The sequence below is a fragment of the Oncorhynchus tshawytscha genome, linkage group LG10, assembly GCF_018296145.1.
Source record: "Oncorhynchus tshawytscha isolate Ot180627B linkage group LG10, Otsh_v2.0, whole genome shotgun sequence".
Classification (NCBI taxonomy): Eukaryota; Metazoa; Chordata; class Actinopteri; order Salmoniformes; family Salmonidae; genus Oncorhynchus; species Oncorhynchus tshawytscha.
The window spans coordinates 67,695,670-67,718,820 of NC_056438.1; the positions used below are offsets into that span (position 1 = coordinate 67,695,670).

Genomic DNA, 23,151 nt, shown 5'->3' on the forward strand with positions numbered 1-23,151 from the left:
TGATGGCTCCGAAAGCCTTTTGGAGTGGTTCTGTGGACTTTTCCATGTGAATATTGAAGTCACCAAAAATGAGAATATTATCTGCTATGACTACAAGGTCCGATAGGATTTCAGGGAACTCAATGAGGAACGCTGTATATGGCCCAGGAGGCCTGTAAAACAGTAGCTATAAAAAGTGATTGAGTAGGCTGCATAGATTTCATGACTAGAAGCTCAAAAGACAAAAACACAGTCATTTTGTTTTTTTGTAAATTGAAATTTGCTATCGTAAATGTTAGCAACACCTCTGCCTTTGCGGGATACACATGGGATATGGTCACTAGTGTAACCAGGAGGTGAGGCCTCATTTAACACAGTAAATTCATCAGGCTTAAGCCATGTTTCAGTCAGGCCAATCACATCAAGATTATGATCAGTGATTAGTTAATTGACTATAACTGCCTTTGAAGTAAGGGATCTAACATTAAGTAGCCCTATTTTGAGATGTGAGGTATCACGATCTCTTTCAATAATGGCAGGAATGGAGGAGGTCTTTATCCTAGTGAGATTGTTAAGGCGAACACCGCCTGGTTTAGTATTGCCCAACCTAGGTCGAGGCACAGACACGGTTTCAATGGGGATAGCTGAGCTGACTACACTGACTGTGCTAGTGGCAGCCGCCACTAAGCTGGCAGAGTGACTAACAGCCTGCTGCCTGGCCTGCACTCTATCTCATTGTGAAGCTAGAGGAGTTAGAGCCCTGTCTATGTTGGTAGATAAGATGAGAGCACCCCTCCAGCTAGGATGGAGTCCGTCACTCCTCAGCAGGCCAGGCTTGGTCCTGTTTGTGGGTGAGTCCCAGAAAGAGGGCCAATTATCTACAAATTCTATATTTTGGGAGGGGCAGAAAACAGTTTTCAACCAGCGATTGAGGTGTGAGACTCTTTTGTAGGGCTCATCACTCCCCCTAACAGGGAGGGGGCCAGAGACAATTACTCGATGCCGACACATCTTTCTAGCTGATTTACACTCATGCTGAAGCTATGTTGCGCTTGGTGACCTCTGACGGTTTCATCCTAACATCGTTGGTACTGACGCGGATAACAATATCTCTATACACTCGTCAGTTTTAGCCTTAGCCAGCACCATCTTCAGATTAGCCTTAACGTCGGTAGCCCTGCCCCCTGGTAAACAGTGTATGATCGCTGGATGATTTGTTTTAAGTCTAATGCGGGGTGTTGGAGTCGCCAATGACTAGGGTTTTCAATTTGTCAGAGCTAATGGTGGGAAGCTTCGGCATCTCAGACCCCGTAACGGGAGGAGTAGAGACAGGAGAAGGCTCGGCCTCAGACTCACTGCTTAATGGGGACAACCGCTGCTTAATGGGCACAACCGGTTGAAAGTTTCTGTCGGCTGAATGAGCGACACCGGTTGAGCATTCCTACAGCATTTCTCTCCAGAAGCCATGAGAAAGTTGTCCGGCTGCGGGAACCGTGCGAGGGGATTTATACTAACGTTACTATCTGTACTTACTGGTGGCACAGACGCTGTTTCATCCTTTCCTACACTGAAATTACCCTTGCCTAACGATTGCGTCTGAAGCTGGGCTTGCAGCACAGCTATCCTCACCATAAGGCTATTGTTCTCCTGTATATTATGAGTACAGCGACTGCAATTAGAAGGCATCATGTTAATGTTACTACTTAGCTTTGGCTGTTGGAGGTCCTGACGAACCATGTCCAGATAAAGCGTCCGGAGTGAAACAGTTGAATGAAAAAAAGTGGAGTGAGGGAAAAACTAAAAATATAAACGGTAATTAAAAAGTAAAAACCGTAAAGTTGTCAGGTAGCAAAGTAAGGTTGGCAACAAAACGCTCAGCAACACGTAAACAAGTCTGCAAGTTGTGACCGGGAAATATGAGTCAAGTCGTTGCCTTGTTTCTAACAAAATGGCCGTAGAACCTTCACCACTGGTATCCTAATGTTAGGTGCTGTTAAAAACATAGCTCTCTGATGGTTTCCAGTGAGAATGAACTTGAGCAGTGCAGGGAGGGAATCAGTCTATGAATGATTTAACACTTGAGTGGATGTGAATGCCGAGAGGGGTCAGGGTTATAGTAGTAGTATATCCCTATACACACTCAGCTCTAAACATGTTCAATTCATAGTAATCAGATTGGTCGTTTTTTGATTGTGCCATTGGGCTGTAGTAGTGAAGGAATGGGTGGTAAATGAATTATATTTTCCCTTGAGGAAATGATGATTACATTGTGATGATTGTTAGACATGTTCTCTGGTGCATTAACAACATGCTGCTTGTACTCACCCCCCCTCCCCTACGCACACACCCAGGCACACACACCCGCTATTCCTTGTACTGTATACCGTCTCCCACAAACAGTTTCACTTGAACCCAGGACACTCTGACCTTTAACCCAGCTATAGACCACTCTGATCTTTAACCCAGCCATAGACCCCTCTGACCTTTAACCCAGCCATAGACCCCTCTGACCTTTAACCCAGCCATAGACCCCTCTGACCTTTAACCCAGCCATAGACCTCTCTGACCTTTAACCCAGCCATAGACCCCTCTGACCTTTAACCCAGCCATAGACCCCTCTGACCTTTAACCCAGCTATAGACCACTGAGGTTTAATCCAGCTACAAACCACTCTGACCTTTATCCCAGCCATAGACCCCTCTGACCTTTAATCCAGCCATAGACCCCTCTGACCTTTAACCCAGCCATAGACCCTCTGACCTTTAACCCAGCCATAGACCCCTCTGACCTTTAACCCAGCCATAGACCCCTCTGACCTTTAACCCAGCTATAGACCCCTCTGACCTTTATCCCAGCCATAGACCACTGAGGTTTAATCCAGCTACAAACCACTCTGACTGATCTGGGACCCTGTGGATCATTAGGCTCGGTTTGTCTTTGTGTTACAATGATCCTTTTTTATTCTAAGCTCTTGGAAGGGAGCGGCCCTGAAGTGGTCTTATCCTTCTGCACTAGAACAAGGATTACACCCCTCTTCCTGGTTCTCTCCTTTTGTTTGTTCTCTGTCTTTCTGCGCTGACAGACCCTCCCATCTCAGGGTATGTACCTCTTCAGGCCTGGCAGGGAATGGCAGGTGACTGGTGCCCAATGCCCATGCAGCCATATTGCTCACCACTTACATTACCGTCTTCTGACAGGTTGCACCTGCAGCCCAGACTCAGTCAGTGTGAGGATGTATGAATTCCATCTGATTTATCCTAAAGGTCTTCAGTGAGAAGAAGCGAGGAGGAATGACCACTCATCCTCCAGGTCTGCTGATACAGTTGAAGTCAGAAGTTTACTTACACTTAGGTTGGAGTCATAACAAAACGTGTTTTTCAACCACTCCACAAATTTCTTGTTAACAAACTATAGTTTTGGCAAGTCGGTTAGGACTTCTACTTTGTGCATAACACAGGTCATTTTACAGAGAGATTATTTCACGTGGGTCAGATGTTTACATACACTAAGTTGACTGTGCCTTTAAACAGCTTGGAAAATTCCAGAAAATTATGTCATGGCTTTAGAAGCTTCTGATAGGCTAATTAACATAATTTCAGGCAATTGGAAGTGTACCTGTGGATGTATTTCAAGGCCTACCTTCAAACTCAGTGCCTCTTTGCTTGACATCATGGGAAAATACAAAGAATTCAGCCAAGTCCTCAGATTTTTTTTTTATACCTCCACAAGTCTAGTTCATCCTTGGGAGCAATTTCCAAACACCTGAAGGTACCACGTTCATCTGTACAAACAATAGTACACAAGTATAAACACCATGGAACCGCACAGCCGTCATACCGCTCAGGAAGGAGACGTGTTCTGTCTCTTAGAGATGAATGTACTTTGGTGCGAGAAGTGCAAATTAATCCCAGAACTGCAGAAAAGGACCTTGTGAAGATGCTGGAGGAAACCGGTACAAAAGTATCTATATCGACAGTAAAACGAGTCCTATAATCGACATAACCAGAAAGGCCGCTCTGCAAGGAAGAAGCCACTGCTCCAAAACCGCCATAAAAAAAGCCAGACCACGGTTTGCAACTGCACATGGGGACAAAGTTGGTACTTTTTGGAGAAATGTTCTCTGGTCTGATGAAACAAAAATAGAACTGTTTGGCCATAATGACCATCGTTATGTTTGGAGGAAAAACGGGGAGGCTTGCAAGCCGAAGAACAACATCCCAGCCGTGAATCAGGGGGGTGGCAGCATCATGTTGTGGGGGTGCTTTGCTGCAGGAGGAACTGGTGCACTTCACAAAGTAGATGGCATCATGAGCATGGAAAATGATGTGGATATATTGGACGCAAGACATCAAGACATCAAGCATTTGCGACCAAGCTTGGTCCCCCCCAAGGTGCGGACTCCGGCCACAAAACCTGAACCTATAGGGGAGGGTCTGGGTGGGCATCTGTCCACGGTGGCGGCTCTGGTGCTGGACGTGGCCCCCACTTCACCGTAGTCTTCCCCCACCTTGTCCGCTTCCGAGACCTCCTAGCCACTGCAACCCTACTTAATAACACAGGACAGAGGGGCAGCTCGGGACATAGGGACAGCTCGGGACAGAGGGACAGCTCGGGACAGAGGGACAGCTCGGGACAAAGGGACAGCTCGGGACAAAAGGGGCTCTTCAGACTCCGACAGCACAGGAGAGGAGGAAGGCTCTGGCAGATCCTGGCTGACTGGCGGATCTGGAAGAGTCTGGCTGACTGGCGGATCTGGAAGAGTCTGGCAGACTGGCGGATCTGGAAGAGTCTGGCAGACTGGCGGATCTGGAAGGGTCTGGCAGACTGGCGGATCTGGAAGGGTCTGGCAGACTGGCGGATCTGGAAGGGTCTGGCAGACTGGCGGATCTGGAAGGGTCTGGCGGATCTGGAAGGGTCTGGCAGACTGGCGGATCTGGAAGGGTCTGGCAGACTGGCGGACCTGGAAGGGTCTGGCAGACTGGCGGACCTGGAAGGGTCTGGCAGACTGGCGGACCTGGAAGGGTCTGGCAGACTGGCGGACCTGGAAGGGTCTGGCTGACTGGCGGATCTGGAAGAGTCTGGCTGACTGGCGGATCTGGAAGAGTCTGGCTGACTGGCGGATCTGGAAGAGTCTGGCTGACTGGCGGATCTGGAAGAGTCTGGCTGACTGGCGGATCTGGAAGAGTCTGGCTGACTGGCGGATCTGGAAGAGTCTGGCTGACTGGCGGCTCTGGCTGATCCATGCTGACTGGCGGCTCTGGCTGATCCATGCTGACTGGCGGCTCTGGCTGATCCATGCTGACTGGCGGCTCTGGCTGATCCATGCTGACTGGCGGCTCTGGCTGATCCATGCTGACTGGCGGCTCTGGCTGATCCATGCTGACTGGCGGCTCTGGCTGATCCATGCTGACTGGCGGCTCTGGCTGATCCATGCTGACTGGCGGCTCTGGCTGATCCATGCAGACTGGCGGCTCTGGCTGATCCATGCAGACTGGCAGCTCTGCCTGCTCCATGTAGACTGGCAGCTCTGGCTGCTCCATGTAGACTGGCAGCTCTGGCTGCTCCATGCAGACTGGCAGCTCTGGCTGCTCCATGCAGACTGGCAGCTCCATGCAGACTGGCAGCTCTGGCTGCTCCATGCAGACTGGCAGCTCCATGCATACTGGCAGCTCTGGCTGCGCTAAACAGGCAGGAGACTCCGGCAACGCTGTAGAGGCGGAAGGCTCTGGTAGCGCTGAACAGGCGGGAGACTCCGACAGCGCAGGAGAGGAGGAAGGCTCTGGCAGCGCTGGAGAGGTGAGGCACACTGTAGGCCTGATGCGTGGTGCTGGCACTGGTGGTACTGGACCGAGAACACGCACAGGAAGCCTGGTGCGGGGTGCTGCTACCGGAGGGCTGGGGTGTGGAGGTGGTACTGGATAGACCGGACCGTGCAGGCGCACTGGAGCTCTTGAGCACCGAGCCTGCCCAACCTTACCTGGTTGAATGCTCTCGGTCGCCCTGGCAGTGCGGCGAGGTGGAATAGCCCGCACTGGGCTATGCAGGCGAACCGGAGACACCGAGCGCAAGGCTGGTGCCATCTAAGCCGGCCCAAGGAGACGCACTGGGGACCAGATGCGTAGAGCCGGCTTCATGGCATTTGGCTCGACGCTCAATCTAGCCCGGCCGATATGTGGAGCTGGAATATACCGCACCGGGCTATGCACCCGCACTGGAGACACCGTGCCCACCACAGCACTCTCCCTGGGTCGACCGCCCACCTGTCTATCTCCTCCCAAGAAGTATAGTCCATACTCTTGTAGTCCAAACCATACTGTTCGTCCTCCCATGTCCATAAATCCTTATGTTTCTCCTGCTGTTGCTGTTGCCACGCAACTGTTGGTCCTGTTAAGGTGGGTGATTCTGTAACGGTTCTCTTTAGTTGAAGGAGAGTCGGACCAAAATGCGGCGTGATTATATTGATTCATGTTTAATAACAAAAAGGATAAACACGAACACTACAAAAACAACAAACGTAGAAAACCAAAACAGCCCTATCTGGTGCAAAATACAGAGACAGGAACAAGGACACTCACAAACACACAGTGAAACCCAGGCTACCTAAATATGGTTCCCAATCAGAGACAATGACTAACACCTGCCTCTGATTGAGAACCATATCAGGGCAGACATAGAAATAGACAAACTAGACATGAAACATAGAATGCCCACTCAGCTCACACCCTGACCAACCAAAACATAGAAATATACAAAGTAAACTATGGTCAGGGTGTGACAACTGGGCAGTGTGTTCAATGGCTTTACGCTATTAAAGCGTAGTGAGGGTCTCCCAAGATGGACTGGTTATGTTTGTGGCTGCCTCTTCTCTCTGTTCTTTGTTTCCCCATGCATAATTCTAAGGGTGACTGTTCTTTCACTGCCTTCCCTAGAAGGGAAAGTTTTATTTTTCTTCTTTTTGACTTCTGTGGGTCCGGAGGCGGTCCCCTGAGCTTTTTACCAGGAATGGTTAAACAGAAAAACATACACATTAGTGTCATGAAGGTTGTATTTGTGTTTTTTTTGTGTGGGGGTGTAGGCGGGGTGTGTCGGGGTGATGCACTGTAACATTGCTATAACAATATGCGTGTGTGTGTCTGTGAGTTGAGAGAGTGTGTTTGTATGCATTTTATACAAGGGGTCTAATCCTGAATGCTTATTAATGGTAAAAAAAAACGCATTCCAGTTATTACCGGCAAAATATTTGACTTTGAAATGCCTATTTACTCTGTTCCATCTGACTGCGCAACCCCCTGTCTCATCAGCCCAGCCAGGCAATTTATAAACTTGATCTCCACTATAAAAAGTATCTATACATCTCCTCACATTTCTTTTAGACGAACAGCTGTATTCCCATCTGACCTTTAACCCAGCTATAGACCCCTCGTCTAAAAGAAATGTGAGATAATGTCTCAATACTTTTTATAGTGGAGATCTCTCCGACATTTGCAACATTGTTTCAATACCCAAATTTGATCTCCAGCTGTCCCATAGTAATCAACATGTCCGGAGTCGGGACGAGACAGGCAGGCAGCAATTCTCAGCCAGTCGAAATCATGAATCAGCTTGCATAAGTTTTATGGATACATACATACATACATTTTCTATGCCAGGTGAAATCGCGCTTCATTAGCTCATTGTTATGGATGTATCTAAGTAAATGTTTTATTTATTTATTTTACCTTTATTTAACCAGGTAGGCAAGTTGAGAACAAGTTCTCATTTACAATTGCGACCTGGCCAAGATAAAGCAAAGCAGTTCGACAGATACAACGACACAGAGTTACACATGGAGTAAAACAAACATACAGTCAATAATACAGTAGAAACAAGTCTATATACAATGTGAGCAAATGAGGTGAGAAGGGAGGTAAAGGCAAAAAGGCCATGGTGGCAAAGTAAATACAATATAGCAAGTAAAACACTGGAATGGTAGTTTTGCAATGGAAGAATGTGCAAAGTAGAAATAAAAATAATGTCACTAGAAAAGATGCTTATACAAAGCAGCTACTTTGCTGTTATTCTGGCTGCACGTGATTCTTTTTGGCGTGACTAAGTTAGCCATAGTTGGCTAGCTAGCAAGCAAGGGATAAGAACGCTGCCAGACAGTATGGCAATAGAACATTTAGAATGAACGACTGGGTCGTGTCCATAGATAGAGAACGAAAAGACTGAACGACTGGGTCGCGTCTCTGGCAACCAAACCGATGGAACGAATGACCAGTCGGCTTGGGTAGCAACCCTAGATTTGTGTCGTGACTATTTTGAGGAAGGATGAAATAGTATGACTAAATTCATCAAAATAGTGTTCTTAACGAAAATATGTCAATCATTATTTGAATACGTTGGTAACACGTTGTATAAAAGAGATAATGCTCTTGAAGTTGGTGTTTGGATGATATATTGGCACGGTTTGCCAGCACTCGACATTGTCTCGGGCCTAACACCTGTGCCAATATATCCTCCAAACACCAGCTTCTCGGGCATTATCACTTAAATGTATTTGGATTCAAACATTTTGTACACAGTGTCTTGAATAATGAAAGAATGGCTATGTTTTAGTTTTTTGATTTTGTTTGTGTTTTGGAGACTGTCTGTCCTGGTGTACTGCTGTGATAATATGTTTGTGTAAGAGAGGAAGGGAGAGACTGACAGTGCGGATGGAGGTGAATCGTAATTTTAATTTTCAGTCTCGTTAAGTTGGCGACAGCCTTCACTGCACCGCGGCTCCCTGCGATCGATGGTGGAGATCTGCCTCTAATACTAACGAACCAAAAGATGATTTGAGTTTGGTGCCCAAGGAAGGGAAAAATGTATTAAGATATTTATGGCCCCAATTAATCAGTTCAGTGAGAAACTCACCCGGGGGGTGAATACGGCAGGAAGCAGAGGAAAGTTAAAAGATGAGGGGTGTTCCACCGTCCACGTACCTTATGCCCCTGAATCACCTTTACCCCACAGTGAGGAGCCTCCTGGGGATACTATAGCTCATCAGTTTCTGGATGAGGAAGCCTAGAGGAGACAGGGCTGGTTGTCACACAGGTTGGTTGTCACAATGCTTATAACTAAAAACCTGGACAGTGGTCTGAATTGAGTTGGATGTACAAATGTGTTTATTAGAGATTAGTTTAGTAGAGATCCATGTTGTTCACACATGTCAACATCACAAAACATTTAAATTAGGAAAATACCATTTCTATGCTCCAGATTAGTAGTTATGAGCATTGTGATAACCAACCCGTCTCCTCTACCTTATACCATGTGGGATGTAAAGCTCGTCACCAGAGGCAGAATGAGGACAATTATTGACTGGTATATTTCAATAGACACAGCATGTGTAACACATGCAACCTGTTATCAACCTGCCATGTTCCCAACCCTACCAATGTATGGTCCGACAGGTTACATCATCCTCTCATTAAAACAGAGTCACACCCTCTAGACCAGTCTAAGCCACTCTGTTCGACAGCAGAATACATTCCAGGTACTTACCTGGATCATCTGAAGGACTGCACTGACCCTGTTAAATCACTGGGAAAACACAGTCTCTGACACAATATCACAAATTGACACCAGTAATGAACCCCTCATCCAACCACACGTCCATATTCCGACCGGTTTAACATTACCCTGGAAATTTGTGTTGTGGTACTTTAGTCAGTAAATGTTCCACTTGATATATGTGTACTGTATAGGTTTTATAGTGGTATCGTGTGTCATCAATATGGCTGTCACCTGTCATTTTCAATGTCACTGGGCCGTCAATAGGAAGGGATTGGCTGATTGATTACGGAGAGCATAGAGGGGGAGAGACGCTACGACAGCACCTTGATTGACATGGAAGGAGGAAAGGAGATGAAAGACGAGCAGAGGAAGGGATAGCATATGAAAACAAACCTGAGGCAGAGAGAGGTGGTGAGACAGACATGGATAGATAGGCTGAGATAGAGAGAGGTGGTGAGACAGACATGGATAGATAGGCTGAGATAGAGAGAGGTGGTGAGACAGACATGGATAGATAGGCTGAGATAGAGAGAGGTGGTGAGACAGACATGGATAGATAGGCTGAGATAGAGAGAGGTGGTGAGACAGACATGGATAGATAGGCTGAGATAGAGAGAGGTGGTGAGACAGACATGGATAGATAGGCTGAGATAGAGAGAGGTGGTGAGACAGACATGGATAGATAGGCTGAGATAGAGAGAGGTGGTGAGACAGACATGGATAGATAGGCTGAGATAGAGAGAGGTGGTGAGACAGACATGGATAGATAGGCTGAGATAGAGAGAGGTGGTGAGTGGGAGAGGTGGGAAGAGAAAAAGACAAGGGGGAGGAGGAGGTGGCAGGGTAGTGCAAGGTTTTTTCTAAGAAAACTAGTTGTTTAAATGGAGAGTGAAGTAAGGAAAGAGTGCAAGATGGGGAGGGAGTAGGACAAAGGGTGAAGGAGGAATCTTTTGGGAATAAGATATTCAGACCTCAGCCATGCCCCAATGACTGTACTGACAGGGCCTGTCTGTAACACAACACTGCTCAAATGTTACACACCAACACACTACACTGCACAAGACAAGACAGCACATAGTTAAACAAAAACACTACACAACTCACAAAGTAACTGCAAATACTACAAGAAAGTACACACAATTAAGAGCATGGATCAGTATTGCGCGTGACAACACAGGGCGACCTACTGAACACTATGGTCACAGAGTGTAACAACAGCTATCTGACTTCACCGTGCAATGCACCAGTGCTTGTGTTAATGTGATTGCCGCTCCATTAGTGGATCTGTCCTGCTTGTTCATCTGGGAGTTCTCCTACTTACCTTACTGTGTTCCTCCGCTTTTAATTAACATTCAAGTTTTAACTTAATTATCTTTATCTTTTCTCTCAGGTTGTTCAACCCTCCGTGGAACACTGAATGAGACGTTCTGCAAAAGGGGAAAAAACAGCAGAGAGGAGCCGTGAATAGATAGAGATTTTTTGTGGGAAGGGCACCTCCCTCCAGCTTAGTGTGAAGGGCATGTAATGGAAGAGTGAGAGGAGGATACAAGGAAAGAGAAATAGAGGAGAGAATGAAGACAACTGGAAAACAAGTACTTCCTCACAGCAAGTGTCACTCAAATTAGCTCATCTCACCACAAGCCAAGATGATTACCAGGAATCTGCTCCTATTGGTCTCCCTATGTCTGTGGGAGGGGCTTATGAGAGAAGGTTCAGCCACTAAGATCATCAGGAGAAGAGGGGTGGGCGGGGTTCACTTGCTGAAGTTTGGGGAGAACAGAGTAGCCGACCAATGGGATTCAAGTGTGGATTCAAATGTGATGCCAATGGTGACTCTTAGAAACTTGATTGGTCATGACCATGGTGTTGATAGTGGCTCCAAAATACCCCAGAATAATGCAGCCATAACAGCTAATAAGGAGAGGGAGACTTTTAAACCTAATCCCGTGTTAGACTTGGGAGAAGACCCTGTCAAAAAAGGGGAGTCAACTCTGTCTGTGTCACTCAATGACAGGGAAGCCATCCAGGAGAAAGGGCTTAGAAAGAGTAGGAACAGCACCAAAAACGCTGAAAATCCCACCAAGACAGGGAAGATGGAGAAAGTATTCTTAGTCCACCACAGGCTAGACATGCACTCCAATAAAACCAGATTCAAATCCCTTCCCCGATCCAGAGTCAGATCAGATCTGAGCGTTCACACCACAGGGCTGCCAGGCAGAGGACTCACTAAAGATTCAACAAGAAACTTAAACCCAACCGGCAGCTACGGTGCCCTGAAACTACTGTCAAAAGAGAACCTGGTGAGGATTGTGAACTCACAGATTCAGAGCAAGAGCAGCCGAAGCAGAAAGAGAGATTTGATTGATGTGGATCGCAGCCAGTTGGAGGCCCTGAAATTACCGAAGCAAGATATGGCTGTCACTCAAAACCATTTCACATTGGATAACCAAACTGCTCTGCCACATGTAAGCGCTGTCACAAATGCTGATTTCAGTCCAGAAGAGGCTGTTCACACTTTAAGTGTAGCCACTCCAGATTCTGGTGTGGGAAAGGACAACTCTGAGATGAGGGGTTCAGATAGCACAGACACCTGGATGAACAAGCACATCTCTCACCCTCTGTCACTGCCTATGAATGAGGTCAGTCTCAACACTGAGAGGGAGGTGACCAACAGTCAGACTGACCCTCCAGCCACGACCAAGCATCTCCCCTCAAACGTCCCTTCTCAGACAGATGCTGGCCATCCATCAGTGTTCACCCTGCAGCCCCAGAGAAAGGGGACTCAAGATTTCGAGGAGAGCCTTCTTCATACAGCCGGACCACGACTCAAGATCCTGAGTCCAAGTGCCACTCAAGACCCTGTAGTTGGCGCTACAGAGTTAATTAACAGCAGCCATGTCCTCAAACTCCGCCCAGACCCACACTGGGGGGTCAGCCAGGACAAGGCAGCCAGTGGGGTGATGACAGTCGAGTCCGAGCCCGGTAATGGCTGGGGCCTGGTGTTCCAAGAGGTGGAGTCAGATGAGGAGGAGGAGGAAGAGGGGCCTGGTCAGACGGGGGGGGAGGGGACTCGGTCCCGCAGCAGAAGGAGTTGGATCTGGAACCAGTTCTTTGTAATTGAGGAGTACAGCGGGCCGGAACCTGTGCTCATCGGAAGGGTAAGAGGAAACATGATTAACTTGTTCATTAGTTCTATGAAGCATTTTTTGTGTGTTATTCTGTACCAGGGGTCTTCAACTTCAACCCTGAACCCTACAACTGGCTAACCTGATCCAAGTAACCTTGGTCAAGATGGAAGACCATGATTAGTTGAATCAGGTTTACTGCACCATAAACAGTATACAGTATATTGGGAAAGTATTCAGACTTTTTCCACATTTTGTTATGTTACAGCCTTATCCTAAAATTGATTACATTTTTCTCATCAATCTACACACAATACCTCATAATGACAAAGAAAAAACAGGTTTTTAACTGCAATATCACATTTACGTAAATATTCAGACCCTTTACTCAGTACTTTGTTGAAGCACCTTTGGCAGCGATTACAGCCTTGGGTATTCTTGGGTATGAAGTTACGAGCTTGGCACACCTGTATTTGGGGAGTTTCCCCCATTCTTCTCTGCAGATCCTATCAAGCTCTTTCAGGTTGGATGGGGAGCGTTGCTGCAAGCTATTTTCAGGTCTCTCCAGAGATGTTAGATCGGGTTCAAGTCTGGGCTCTGGCTGGGCCACTCAAGGACAGTCAGAGACTTGTCCCGATGCCACTCCTGTGTTGTCTTGGCTGTGTGCTTAGGGTCGGTGTCCTGTTGGAATATGAACATTCTCCCCCAGTCTGAGGTCCTGAGTGGTCTGGAGCAGGTTGCCATTAGATGTCTCTGTACGGTGATTCATTCTTTAAAAGTTGCAGCGTACTGCGGCGCAGCTTGCATGGTGTTGCAGAATTCTATGGCACATTATTTAAGTATGAACCACAGGTACCATTAATGCTAGTTAGTGCTAGTTTGACCACCAGTGGCCATCTTTGAGAAGCATTTGATAGCCTTCAGTATTGGCTGTACTAGAGAATGCAGGCACGTGGGAGACGGGGGTTCAATTCAACCACTTGGAGGAAGGAGTAGGATGTCCTTGTAAATAAGAATTTGTTCTTAACTAATTCCATGGGGTAGCAGGTAGACTAGTGGTTAGAGCATTGGCCTTGTAACTGAAAGGTTACAAGATCGAATCTCCAAGCTGACAAGGTAAAATTTTGTCGTTCTGCCCCTGAACAAGGCAATTAACCCACTCTTCCTAGGCCGTCATTGAAAATAACTGACTCTTAACTGTTCTTAACTGACTTGCCTAGTTAAATTAAGGTTAAAAAAATGGTTATTTCGTTGCTGTGATGTCTTCACTATTATTCTACAATGTAGAAAATAGTAAAAATAAAGAAAAACCCTGGAATGAGTAGGTGTGTCCAAACTTTTGACTGGTACTTGCTTAATTAATTTCATTAATGTTATGGTCTTTCTATTCCAAGAAAAATGAAAAACCCTCTGCGTCTCCGTTAGGATGGAACGGAAAATATGGCTCTGTACAACGTGACGGTCAGGAGTACAGTATAGTGCTATTTAGCTAAAGTATCCCCGTGTCATGCAGGAACGTGGGAGACCTGGGTTCAATTCCCCGACGTGGAGGAAGGAGTAGGCTGTCCTTGTAAATAAGAATTTGTTCTTAACTGACTTGCCCAGTAAAATAAAGGTTACACTAAGAGCATAACATTTCTACAATTCTAGTCTAACCAATACCCAAATGGAGATTCAGTGAAAATAAAAATGTCATTGATTTATCAAGACCAGTCCCCATGCTTGTCTCAGAGCAGTGTGAAATGGTGCTAAAATAGTTGTAGGCTATTGCTTCTAACTTCAATGTGCTCTTTAAATACATAAAACCTACACCCATTTTAACAGCACATTACTCAATACTGGTGAGACTCATGTCGCCTACGGTAGGCCTACAGTATATCAAAAAATATGACGTGACTCTCAGCCAATAATTACATATAGAGGATTGGAGGATAATTCTGTAATTCAGTGAAATTTATTCCCATAGTAATTCATTATGGATCCATAACTAAATAAACATCAGCATTTTGAAAGAGTATTTTTATCATTCTTTTATTAATGAAAGCATAAAGATGCCATTATTAGTTACATTGTTTTAGTTTGAATGTATAGACTGGCACTAAAAACAGAACAATGAGAACGTTTCCCTAGTCAGTGCCATTATTAATGCAATTCCCCTTAAAGTGTTGCCAGCATGACTGGGTGGGGGTCCATCCCCCCCTCCTCCTTCCTGGTCCTCCCTTCCCCATGGGCTAGGTCGGTCTTCTGTGTGCGGCTCTGCGGCCCATCCCATGCCCCCTGCCCTCGTGCCTTGTACCTCACGCACTTTCAGTGGATACAGCTGGAAAACTGCAAGGCAATCCCATTGTGCGCCACTCGGGAGCCATGACCAATATATATTGTCCTGCTAATGACAGGGTTAATAATATATCTGTGAGAATATCCAATGGGCTTTTCTATAATTCTAAAAAGAATAATAGCTTTGTTTAAAAAATAACAATATTTTGGAGATGATTTTGTTTTCAAATAACGTAAAATGAGCAAGAAAAAGGCCATTCTTGAACATGGGTGAGACATTGTTACTAATTTGTAAATATAGCCAGTTTGTTATTTAGAATGATTTATTTCTGTTTTTAGAGGGAGAGAAACCAAAAACCTGCAATCATCTCATGGGTCTCCCAGTCGAGGCCGGCACAGGTATTGAACCAGCATCTGTAGCAACACAGCTTGCACTGCTGTGCAGTGTCTTAGAACGTTACACCACTCAGGCGCTGTACAACGTGACTGGTCGGGAGTGGGCTACAGTACTACAGTAAGAGCAAAATAATCCTAATAAAATGAAATAATAAAAACCTTAGTGTAACAACAGTTTTAGTAAGTAATACTGAAGTCGTGCATAATTATCAGTTTATGTCGCCCATTCATTGTCAATTAGAGACACAGTAGGACCCAAAAGCATAATCAGTGATCTAACTCCTCCTTGCGCTGGTCTGGCGCAATGAAGTGGTGACGCAGGGTACCGTACTAAACCACAAATGGCAAAACTTTTAGTGGAGCAACCATAGTACTTTGCTATGTTCATCTTTCCCTCGATCCTGATTAGTCTCCCAGTCCCTGCTGCTGAAAAACATCCCGACAGCATGCCACCACCATGCCTCACCGTAGGGATGGTGCCAGGTTTCCTCCAGATGTGACGCTTGGCTTTCAGGCCAAAGAGTTCGATCTTAGTTTCAGCAGAGCAGAGAAGATTGTTTCCCATGGTCTGAGATTCCTTTAGGTGCCTTTTGGCAAACTCCAAGCGGGCTGCTATGTGCCTTACTGTGAAGTGACTTCCGTCTGGCCACTCTACCTTAAAGGCCTGATTGATGGAGCGCAGCAGAGATGGTTGTCCTTCTGGAAGGTTCTCCCTTCTCCACAGAGGAACTCTGAAACTCTATCAGAGTGACCATCAGGTTCTTGGTCACCTCCCTGACAAAGGCTCTTCTCCCCCAATTGCTAAGTTTGTCTGGGCGGTCAGCTCTAGGAAGAGTCTTGGTGGTTCCAAATTCTTCTTAAGAATGATGGAGGCCACTGTGTACTTGGGGACCTTCAATGCTTCAGAATGTTTTGGTACCCTTTCCCAGATCTGTGCGAAGAAGAAGAAGAAGAAGAAGAAGAAGAAGAAGAAGAAGAAGAAGAAGAAACAAACGTGAAGCTTACGAGGGCTATAGTGCCACTAACAAAGATAACTACCCACAACTAAGGTGGAAAAACAGGCTGCCTAAGTATGACTCCCAATCAGAGACAACGATAGACAGCTGTCCCTGATTGAGAACCATACCCGGCCAAAACATAGAAACAAAAAACATAGAAATAAAGAAACAAGAATGCCCACCCTAGTCACACCCTGGCCTAACCAAAATAGAGAATAAAAGCCTCTCTATGCCCAGGGCGTGACAAAAATAAACAATTGTATGGGGTCATTATGAGGAATGGTGTGTAGACAACCTCTTCTTAATCCATTTTAGAATAAGGCTGTAAAGTAACAAAATGTGGAAAAGGTCAAAGGGTCTGAATACTTTCCAATGCACTGTAGCTCCCCAGGAACACAGTTGGAGACCCCTGTATTAAACTGTCCCAATTCAACCCTAACCTGTATTCATTTTATATATACCAGTGGTACTATTTCATTGTCATTAGGAGCTGCGGGTTTGTATTGTATGTGAAATAAATCTTCAATTGGAATTGATTTACATCAGCCCAGTCTACTCTGGTGCCTTCCAATCCCCATGAACACTTATATTAATCAATGAGGCACTGAGGCTCAACTAAAGCTCTTGAACCATACAGGCCCCTGGGACCAGTCATAACTAGCACCAATCCACACACCAATGGGAACTGACATCTTCATGAGAATGAATGTAGTCAAAGTTATATCTCATTTAACTCCAGGTCAGGACCTGTCAATGTCCACTCTCTCGTGGCCAGCATTCCAGTAGGTCCGGTAGAATGATATTGCAATCTGGGTGATTTACATCTTACGAGTATAGATTTATCACTATTACATTTACCACCTCAAAACACTAACAGCGGCTATATTTCTCCCCCTTCACTCTGATAATTCATTATAGCAGTCGTGTAGCCTTATTCATCCTGCTCCTTTGGTTTTCAGAGACTTACTGTGGATGTGTGGGTTAGGTCACGTTGACTAGACATGAGCGTACTCAAGCTCTCCCTCTACTTAGCCTTAGAGTAGTGTGTTGTATACGCTGCTGTGTGTAGATGGCTACTGTTTAAGTCCGTGTGGCCAGTCTTCTGAGTAAATTAATATTAATGATCCTGTGTGAGTGCTGCGGGCTGTCAGACAGCACTGCGAGAAAAAGATATATGGGGAAAAAAGCCCCGCTCTGTCGGAAATGTCTCACTGTCTGCAGATCCTATTTTATAAACGCTTAGGCCAAATTGCTTCACGTTTTATATCCAGCTGTACAGACAGCCAGGCATGGGGCCCTCTCCGACAGAGAGAAGTCTGTAAGTAGCCTACTGACTATTAGGAAATGCTTCATTTGGGCACTTCAGGCAGGCCTTATAGGTACATGACGTACGATAGATGAAAAATTGCCCAAATTGATGCAGAACGGGCAAGGACAAGATGCATGAACTGAGCTGAATGTCCAGCGGTACAGATGGCCAGCATTGTAAGTCATTAGTGCAAACATGCACTGGGGAGCAGGTATTTATGCCTACAGATTGTATTGAGCTCTATGAGGGAACACAGCCAGACCACACACACGCCATATGATATTGCTGACACTTGGAGTCCTCCCAGAACACCAATTGTGTTTGTGTGCGTACTGGTGTGTGTGTGTGTACGGGTGTGGGTATGTGTGTGTGCGTAATTTGTATCAGAGTGTATCAGCGATGTACATACATGGATAATGCTCTTGTACATCTTAATGCTCTTATGCATTTTTAATCTTCCGTCTCTGGCCCAGTACAGGCTACAGGCTACAGGATACAGGCTACAGGCTACAGGCTACAGGCTACAGGCTACAGGCTACAGGCTTACAGGCTACAGGCTACAGGCTACAGGCTTAGCTGGAACACACTGGAGATCAATGGGAACATGATGTTTTGCTTCTTCTTATTAGAGACATGATTATGGATAGAGAGAACTCAGATGGAGGAGCATGATGAATACTATATAGACTTCCAGTGCTTGTACACTGTAGTTCAAGGTCTTAGCCAACAGACACAGAGAGACATGGACACACGCACATGAACACACGCACACGGACACACATACACCCACACACGCACGCACGCACACACTCACACACACACACACACACACACACACACGCAGATTACGACGCTATAAATAACCCTGACCCTAAACATTGATTGTTGTACATTAAACATGGTTAATACCAAAGTTCCCTGGTGGAATACAGTCTGTGCCCAGCACTGTACTGGATGTCTATGTTATCTACTGATGGAGCCAGCATCTCAGCCTGGTGATAATTATGAATGTAACTTCTGTTGTCATCACATGTTCTGTAATGGGGCTTTCAGATTCTAACAGAGACCATGTGAAATGGAATACTGATAGAATACAGAGTAGAGAGGAGAGGAGCGGGAGTAGACGCGCGACTCCAGCCGCAGGGGGACGCCAGCAAGGGGGATGGCCCCGAGGGTGAGGAGGGGCCGGTCTGCGAAGGTGGAAATCACGGATAATGTTGGGATCCAGAATGGGCTGCGAAGGTGGAAATGGGCTGTGAAGGTGGAAATCGCAGACGATTTTGGGATCCTCTGGACCGTAACCCTCCCAGTCCACTACGTATTGGAGCCGCCCCCCACGATATCGGGAGTCCAGTAGGGATCTGACGGTATAGGCGGACCACCGTTGCCATCCAGGGGATGAGGATGGGTTTCGTGGGGGACGGCCTCAGCCAGGGGACCAGGAACCACCGGCCTGAGAAGGGAGACATGAAAGGAAGGTGAGATACGGTAGTCACTGGGGAGCTGTAATCTATATGTCACCTCGTTGACCCTCCGGAGAACCTTGAACGGCCCCACAAACCCGGGGCTCAGCTTCTTGCAGGGCAGGTGGAGAGCCAGACGCGATCACCAGGATGGAACACGGGAGTCTCCCTGTGGTGGCGATCCGCCTGCTCCTTCTGTTGGTGGATGACACGCTGGAGTCTTACATGGGCATCGCCCCACACTTCTTATGTGTGCCTGAAACACTCATCCATTGCAGGAGCTTCGGTCTGGCCCGGGGTCCAGGGCCGGCTGATGACCCAGAATACACTGGAAGGGAGTCAGCCCGGTTGAGGAGTGACGTAACAAATTCTGGGCGTACTCCGCCCAGGGAAGGACTTGGGCCCACTCTCCCTGCCCGTCCTGCAGTGGCTCCTCAGGAACCTTCCCAGCTCCTGGTTCATCCTCTCAATCAATCAAATGTATTTATAAAGCCCTTTTAACATCAGCCGATGTCACAAAATGCTATTCAGAAACCCAGCCTAAAATCCCAAACAGCAAGCAATGCAGATGTAGAAGCACGGTGGCTAGGAAAAACTCCCTAGAAAGGCAGGAACCTAGGAAGAAACCTAGAGAGGAACCAGGCTATGTGGGGTGGCCAGTCCTCTTCTGGCTGTACCGGGTGGAGATTATAACCCTAGAGAGGAACCAGGCTATGTGGGGTGGCCAGTCCTCTTCTGGCTCTGCCGGGTGGAGATTATAACCCTAGAGAGGAACCAGGCTATGAGGGGTGGCCAGTCCTCTTCTGGCTCTGCCGGGTGGAGATTATAACCCTAGAGAGGAACCAGGCTATGTGGGGTGGCCAGTCCTCTTCTGGCTCTGCCGGGTGGAGATTATAACAGTACATGGCCAAGATGTTTAAACTTTCATAGATGACCGGCAGGGTCAAATAATAATAATCACAGTGGTTTTAGAGGTTGCAACAGGTCAGCACCTCAGGAGTAAATGTCAATTGGCTTTTCATAGCCAATCATTCAGAGACAGCAGGTGCGGTAGAGAGAGAGAGAGAGTCGAAAACAGCAGGTCCGGGACAAGGTAACACGTCCAGTGAACAGGTCAGGGTTCCATAGCCGCAGGCAGAACAGTTGAAACTGGAGCAGCAGCAGGTGGACTGGGGACAGTAGGTGGACTCGGGACAACAAGGAGTCATCAGCCCAGGTAGTCCTGAGGCATGGTCCTGTGGCTCAGGTCCTCCGGGAGAAGAGAGAAAAGAGAAAGAGAGAGAGAGAGTTAGAGGGAGCATACTTAAATTCACACAGGACACTGGATAAGACAGGAGAAATACTCCAGATATAACAGACTGATCCTAGCCCCCCGACACATAAACTATTGCAGCATAAATTCTGGAGGCTGAGACAGGAGGGGTCGGGAGACACTGTTGCCCTGTGCGACGATACCCACGGACAGGGCCAACTAGGCAGGATATAACCCTACCCACTTTGCCAAAGCACAGCCCCAACACCATTAGAGGGATATCTTCAAACCACCAACTAACTACCCTGAGAAAAGGCTGAGTATAGCCCACAAAGATCTCCCCCACAGCATGAACCCGAGGGGGGCACCAACCCAGACAAACCCAAATCAAGTGATGCACCCCTCCTAGGGACGGCATGGAAGAGCACCAGTAAGCCAGTGACTCAGACCCCGTAATAGGGTTAGAGGCCCAGTGGAGAGAGGGGAACCGGCCAGGGAGAGACAGCAAGGGCGGTTTGTCACTCCAGTGCCTTTCCGTTCACCTTCACACCCCTGGGCCAGACTACACTCAATCATAGGACCTACTGAAGAGATGAGTCTTCAATAAAGACTTAAAGGTCGAGACCGAGTCTGCGTCTCTCAAATGGATAGGCTGACCATTCCATAAAAATGGAGCTCTCTAGGAGAAAGCCCTTTCTCCAGCTGTTTGCTTAGAAATTCTTGGGACAATAAGGAGGCCTGCGTCTTGTGACCGTAGCGTATGTGTAGGTATGTACGGCAGTACCAAATCGGAATGATAGGTAAGAGCAAGCCCATGTAATGCCTTGTAGGTTAGTAGTAAAACCTTGAAATCAGCCCTAGCCTTAACAGGAAGCCAGTGTAGAGAGGCTAGCACTAGAGCAATATGATCAAATGTTTTGGTTCTAGTCAAGATTCTAGCAGCCGTGTTTAGCACTAACTTTTGTTTATTTAATGTTTTATCCGGGTAGCCGGAAAGTAAATCATTGCAGTAGTCTAATCTAGAAGTGACTAAAGCATGGGTACATTTTTCTGCATCATTTTTGGACAGAAAGTTTCAGATTTTTGAAATGTTATGTAGATGGAAAAAAGCTGTCCTTGAAACAGTCTTGATATGTTCGTCAAAAGAGAGTTCAGGGTCCAGAGTAGCGCCGAGGTCCTTCACAGTTTTATTTGAGACAACTGTACAATCATTGAGATTAACTGTCATATCCAACAGAAGATCTCTTTGTTTCTTGTGACCTAGAACTAGCATCTCTGTTTTGTCCGAGTTTAAAAGTAAAACATTTCCCGCTATCCACTTCCTTATGTCTGAAACACAGGCTTCCAGGGACGGCAATTTTGGAGCTTCACCATGTTTCTTCGGAATGTACAGCTATGTATCATCCGCATAGTAGTACAAGTTAACATTATGTTTCTGAATGACATCACCAAGAGGCAAAATATATAGTGAAAACACTAGTTGTCCTAAAATGGAACCTTTAGGAACACCGAAATTTACAGTTGATTTGTCAGAGGACAAACCATCCACAGAGACAAACTGATACAGTGGGGCAAAAAAGTATTTAGTCAGCCACCAATTGTGTTGGTTCTCCCACTTAAAAAGATGAGAGAGGCCTGTAATTTTAATCATAGGTACACTTAACTATGGCAGACAAAATTAGAAAAAAAAATCCAGAAAATCACATTGTAGGATTTTTTATGAATTTATTTGCAAATTATGGTGGAAAATAAGTATTTGGTCACCTACAAACAAGCAAGATTTCTGGCTCTCACAGACCTGTAACTTCTTCTTTAAGAGGCTCCTCTGTCCTCCACTCATTACCTGTATTAATGGCACCTGTTTGAACTTGTTATCAGTATAAAAGACACCTGTACACAACCTCAAACAGTCACACTCCAAACTCCACTATGGCCAAGACCAAAGAGCTGTCAAAGGACACCAGAAACAAAATTGTAGACCTGCACCAGGCTAGGAAGACTGAATCTGCAATAGGTAAGCAGCTTGGTTTGAAGAAATCAACTGTGGGAGCAATTATTAGGAAATGGAAGACATACAAGACCACTGATAATCTCCCTCAATCTGGGGCTCCACGCAAGATCTCACCCCGTGGGGTCAAAATGACGAGCAAAAATCCCAGAACCACATGGGGGGACCTAGTGAATGACCTGCAGAGAGCTGGGACCAAAGTAACAAAGCCTACCATCAGTAACACACTACGCCGCCAGGGACTCAAATCCTGCAGTGCCAGACGTGTACCCCTGCTTAAGCCAGTACATGTCCAGACCCATTGGAAGTTTGCTAGAGAGCATTTGGATGATCCAGAAGAAGATTGGGAGAATGTCATATGGTCAGATGAAACCAAAATATAACTTTTTGGTAAAAACTCAACATGTCGTGATTGGAGGACAAAGTATGCTGAGTTGCATCCAAAGAACACCCTACCTACTGTGAAGCATGGGGGTGGAAACATCATGCTTTGGGGCTGTTTTTCTGCAAATGGACCAGGACGTCTGATCCGTGTAAAGGTAAGAATGAATGGGTCCATGTATCGTGAGATTTTGAGTGAAAACCTCCTTCCATCAGCAAGGGCATTGAAGATGAAACGTGGCTGGGTCTTTCAGCATGACAATGACCCCAAACACACCGCCCGGGCAACGAAGGAGTGGCTTCGTAAGAAGCATTTCAAGGTCCTGGAGTGGCCTAGCCAGTATCCAGATCTCAACCCCATAGAAAATCTTTGGAGGGAGTTGAAAGTCTGTGTTGCCCCGCAACAGCCCCCCAAAATCACTG

The 23,151-nt window shown here is 46.5% G+C and overlaps 1 protein-coding gene across 1 annotated transcript in view; it reads left to right on the forward strand.

Annotated features, from left to right (window-relative positions):
- Positions 1–23,151, forward strand: part of LOC112235698 — a 185,097-nt gene that overhangs the window by 64,952 nt on the left and 96,994 nt on the right. Inside the window, exon 2 of the mRNA XM_042328903.1 lies at positions 10,910–12,677. Within this exon, the coding sequence (XP_042184837.1) occupies positions 11,166–12,677 (1,512 nt within the window). The 5' untranslated portion in view covers positions 10,910–11,165. The remainder of the gene's footprint in view (positions 1–10,909; positions 12,678–23,151) is intronic.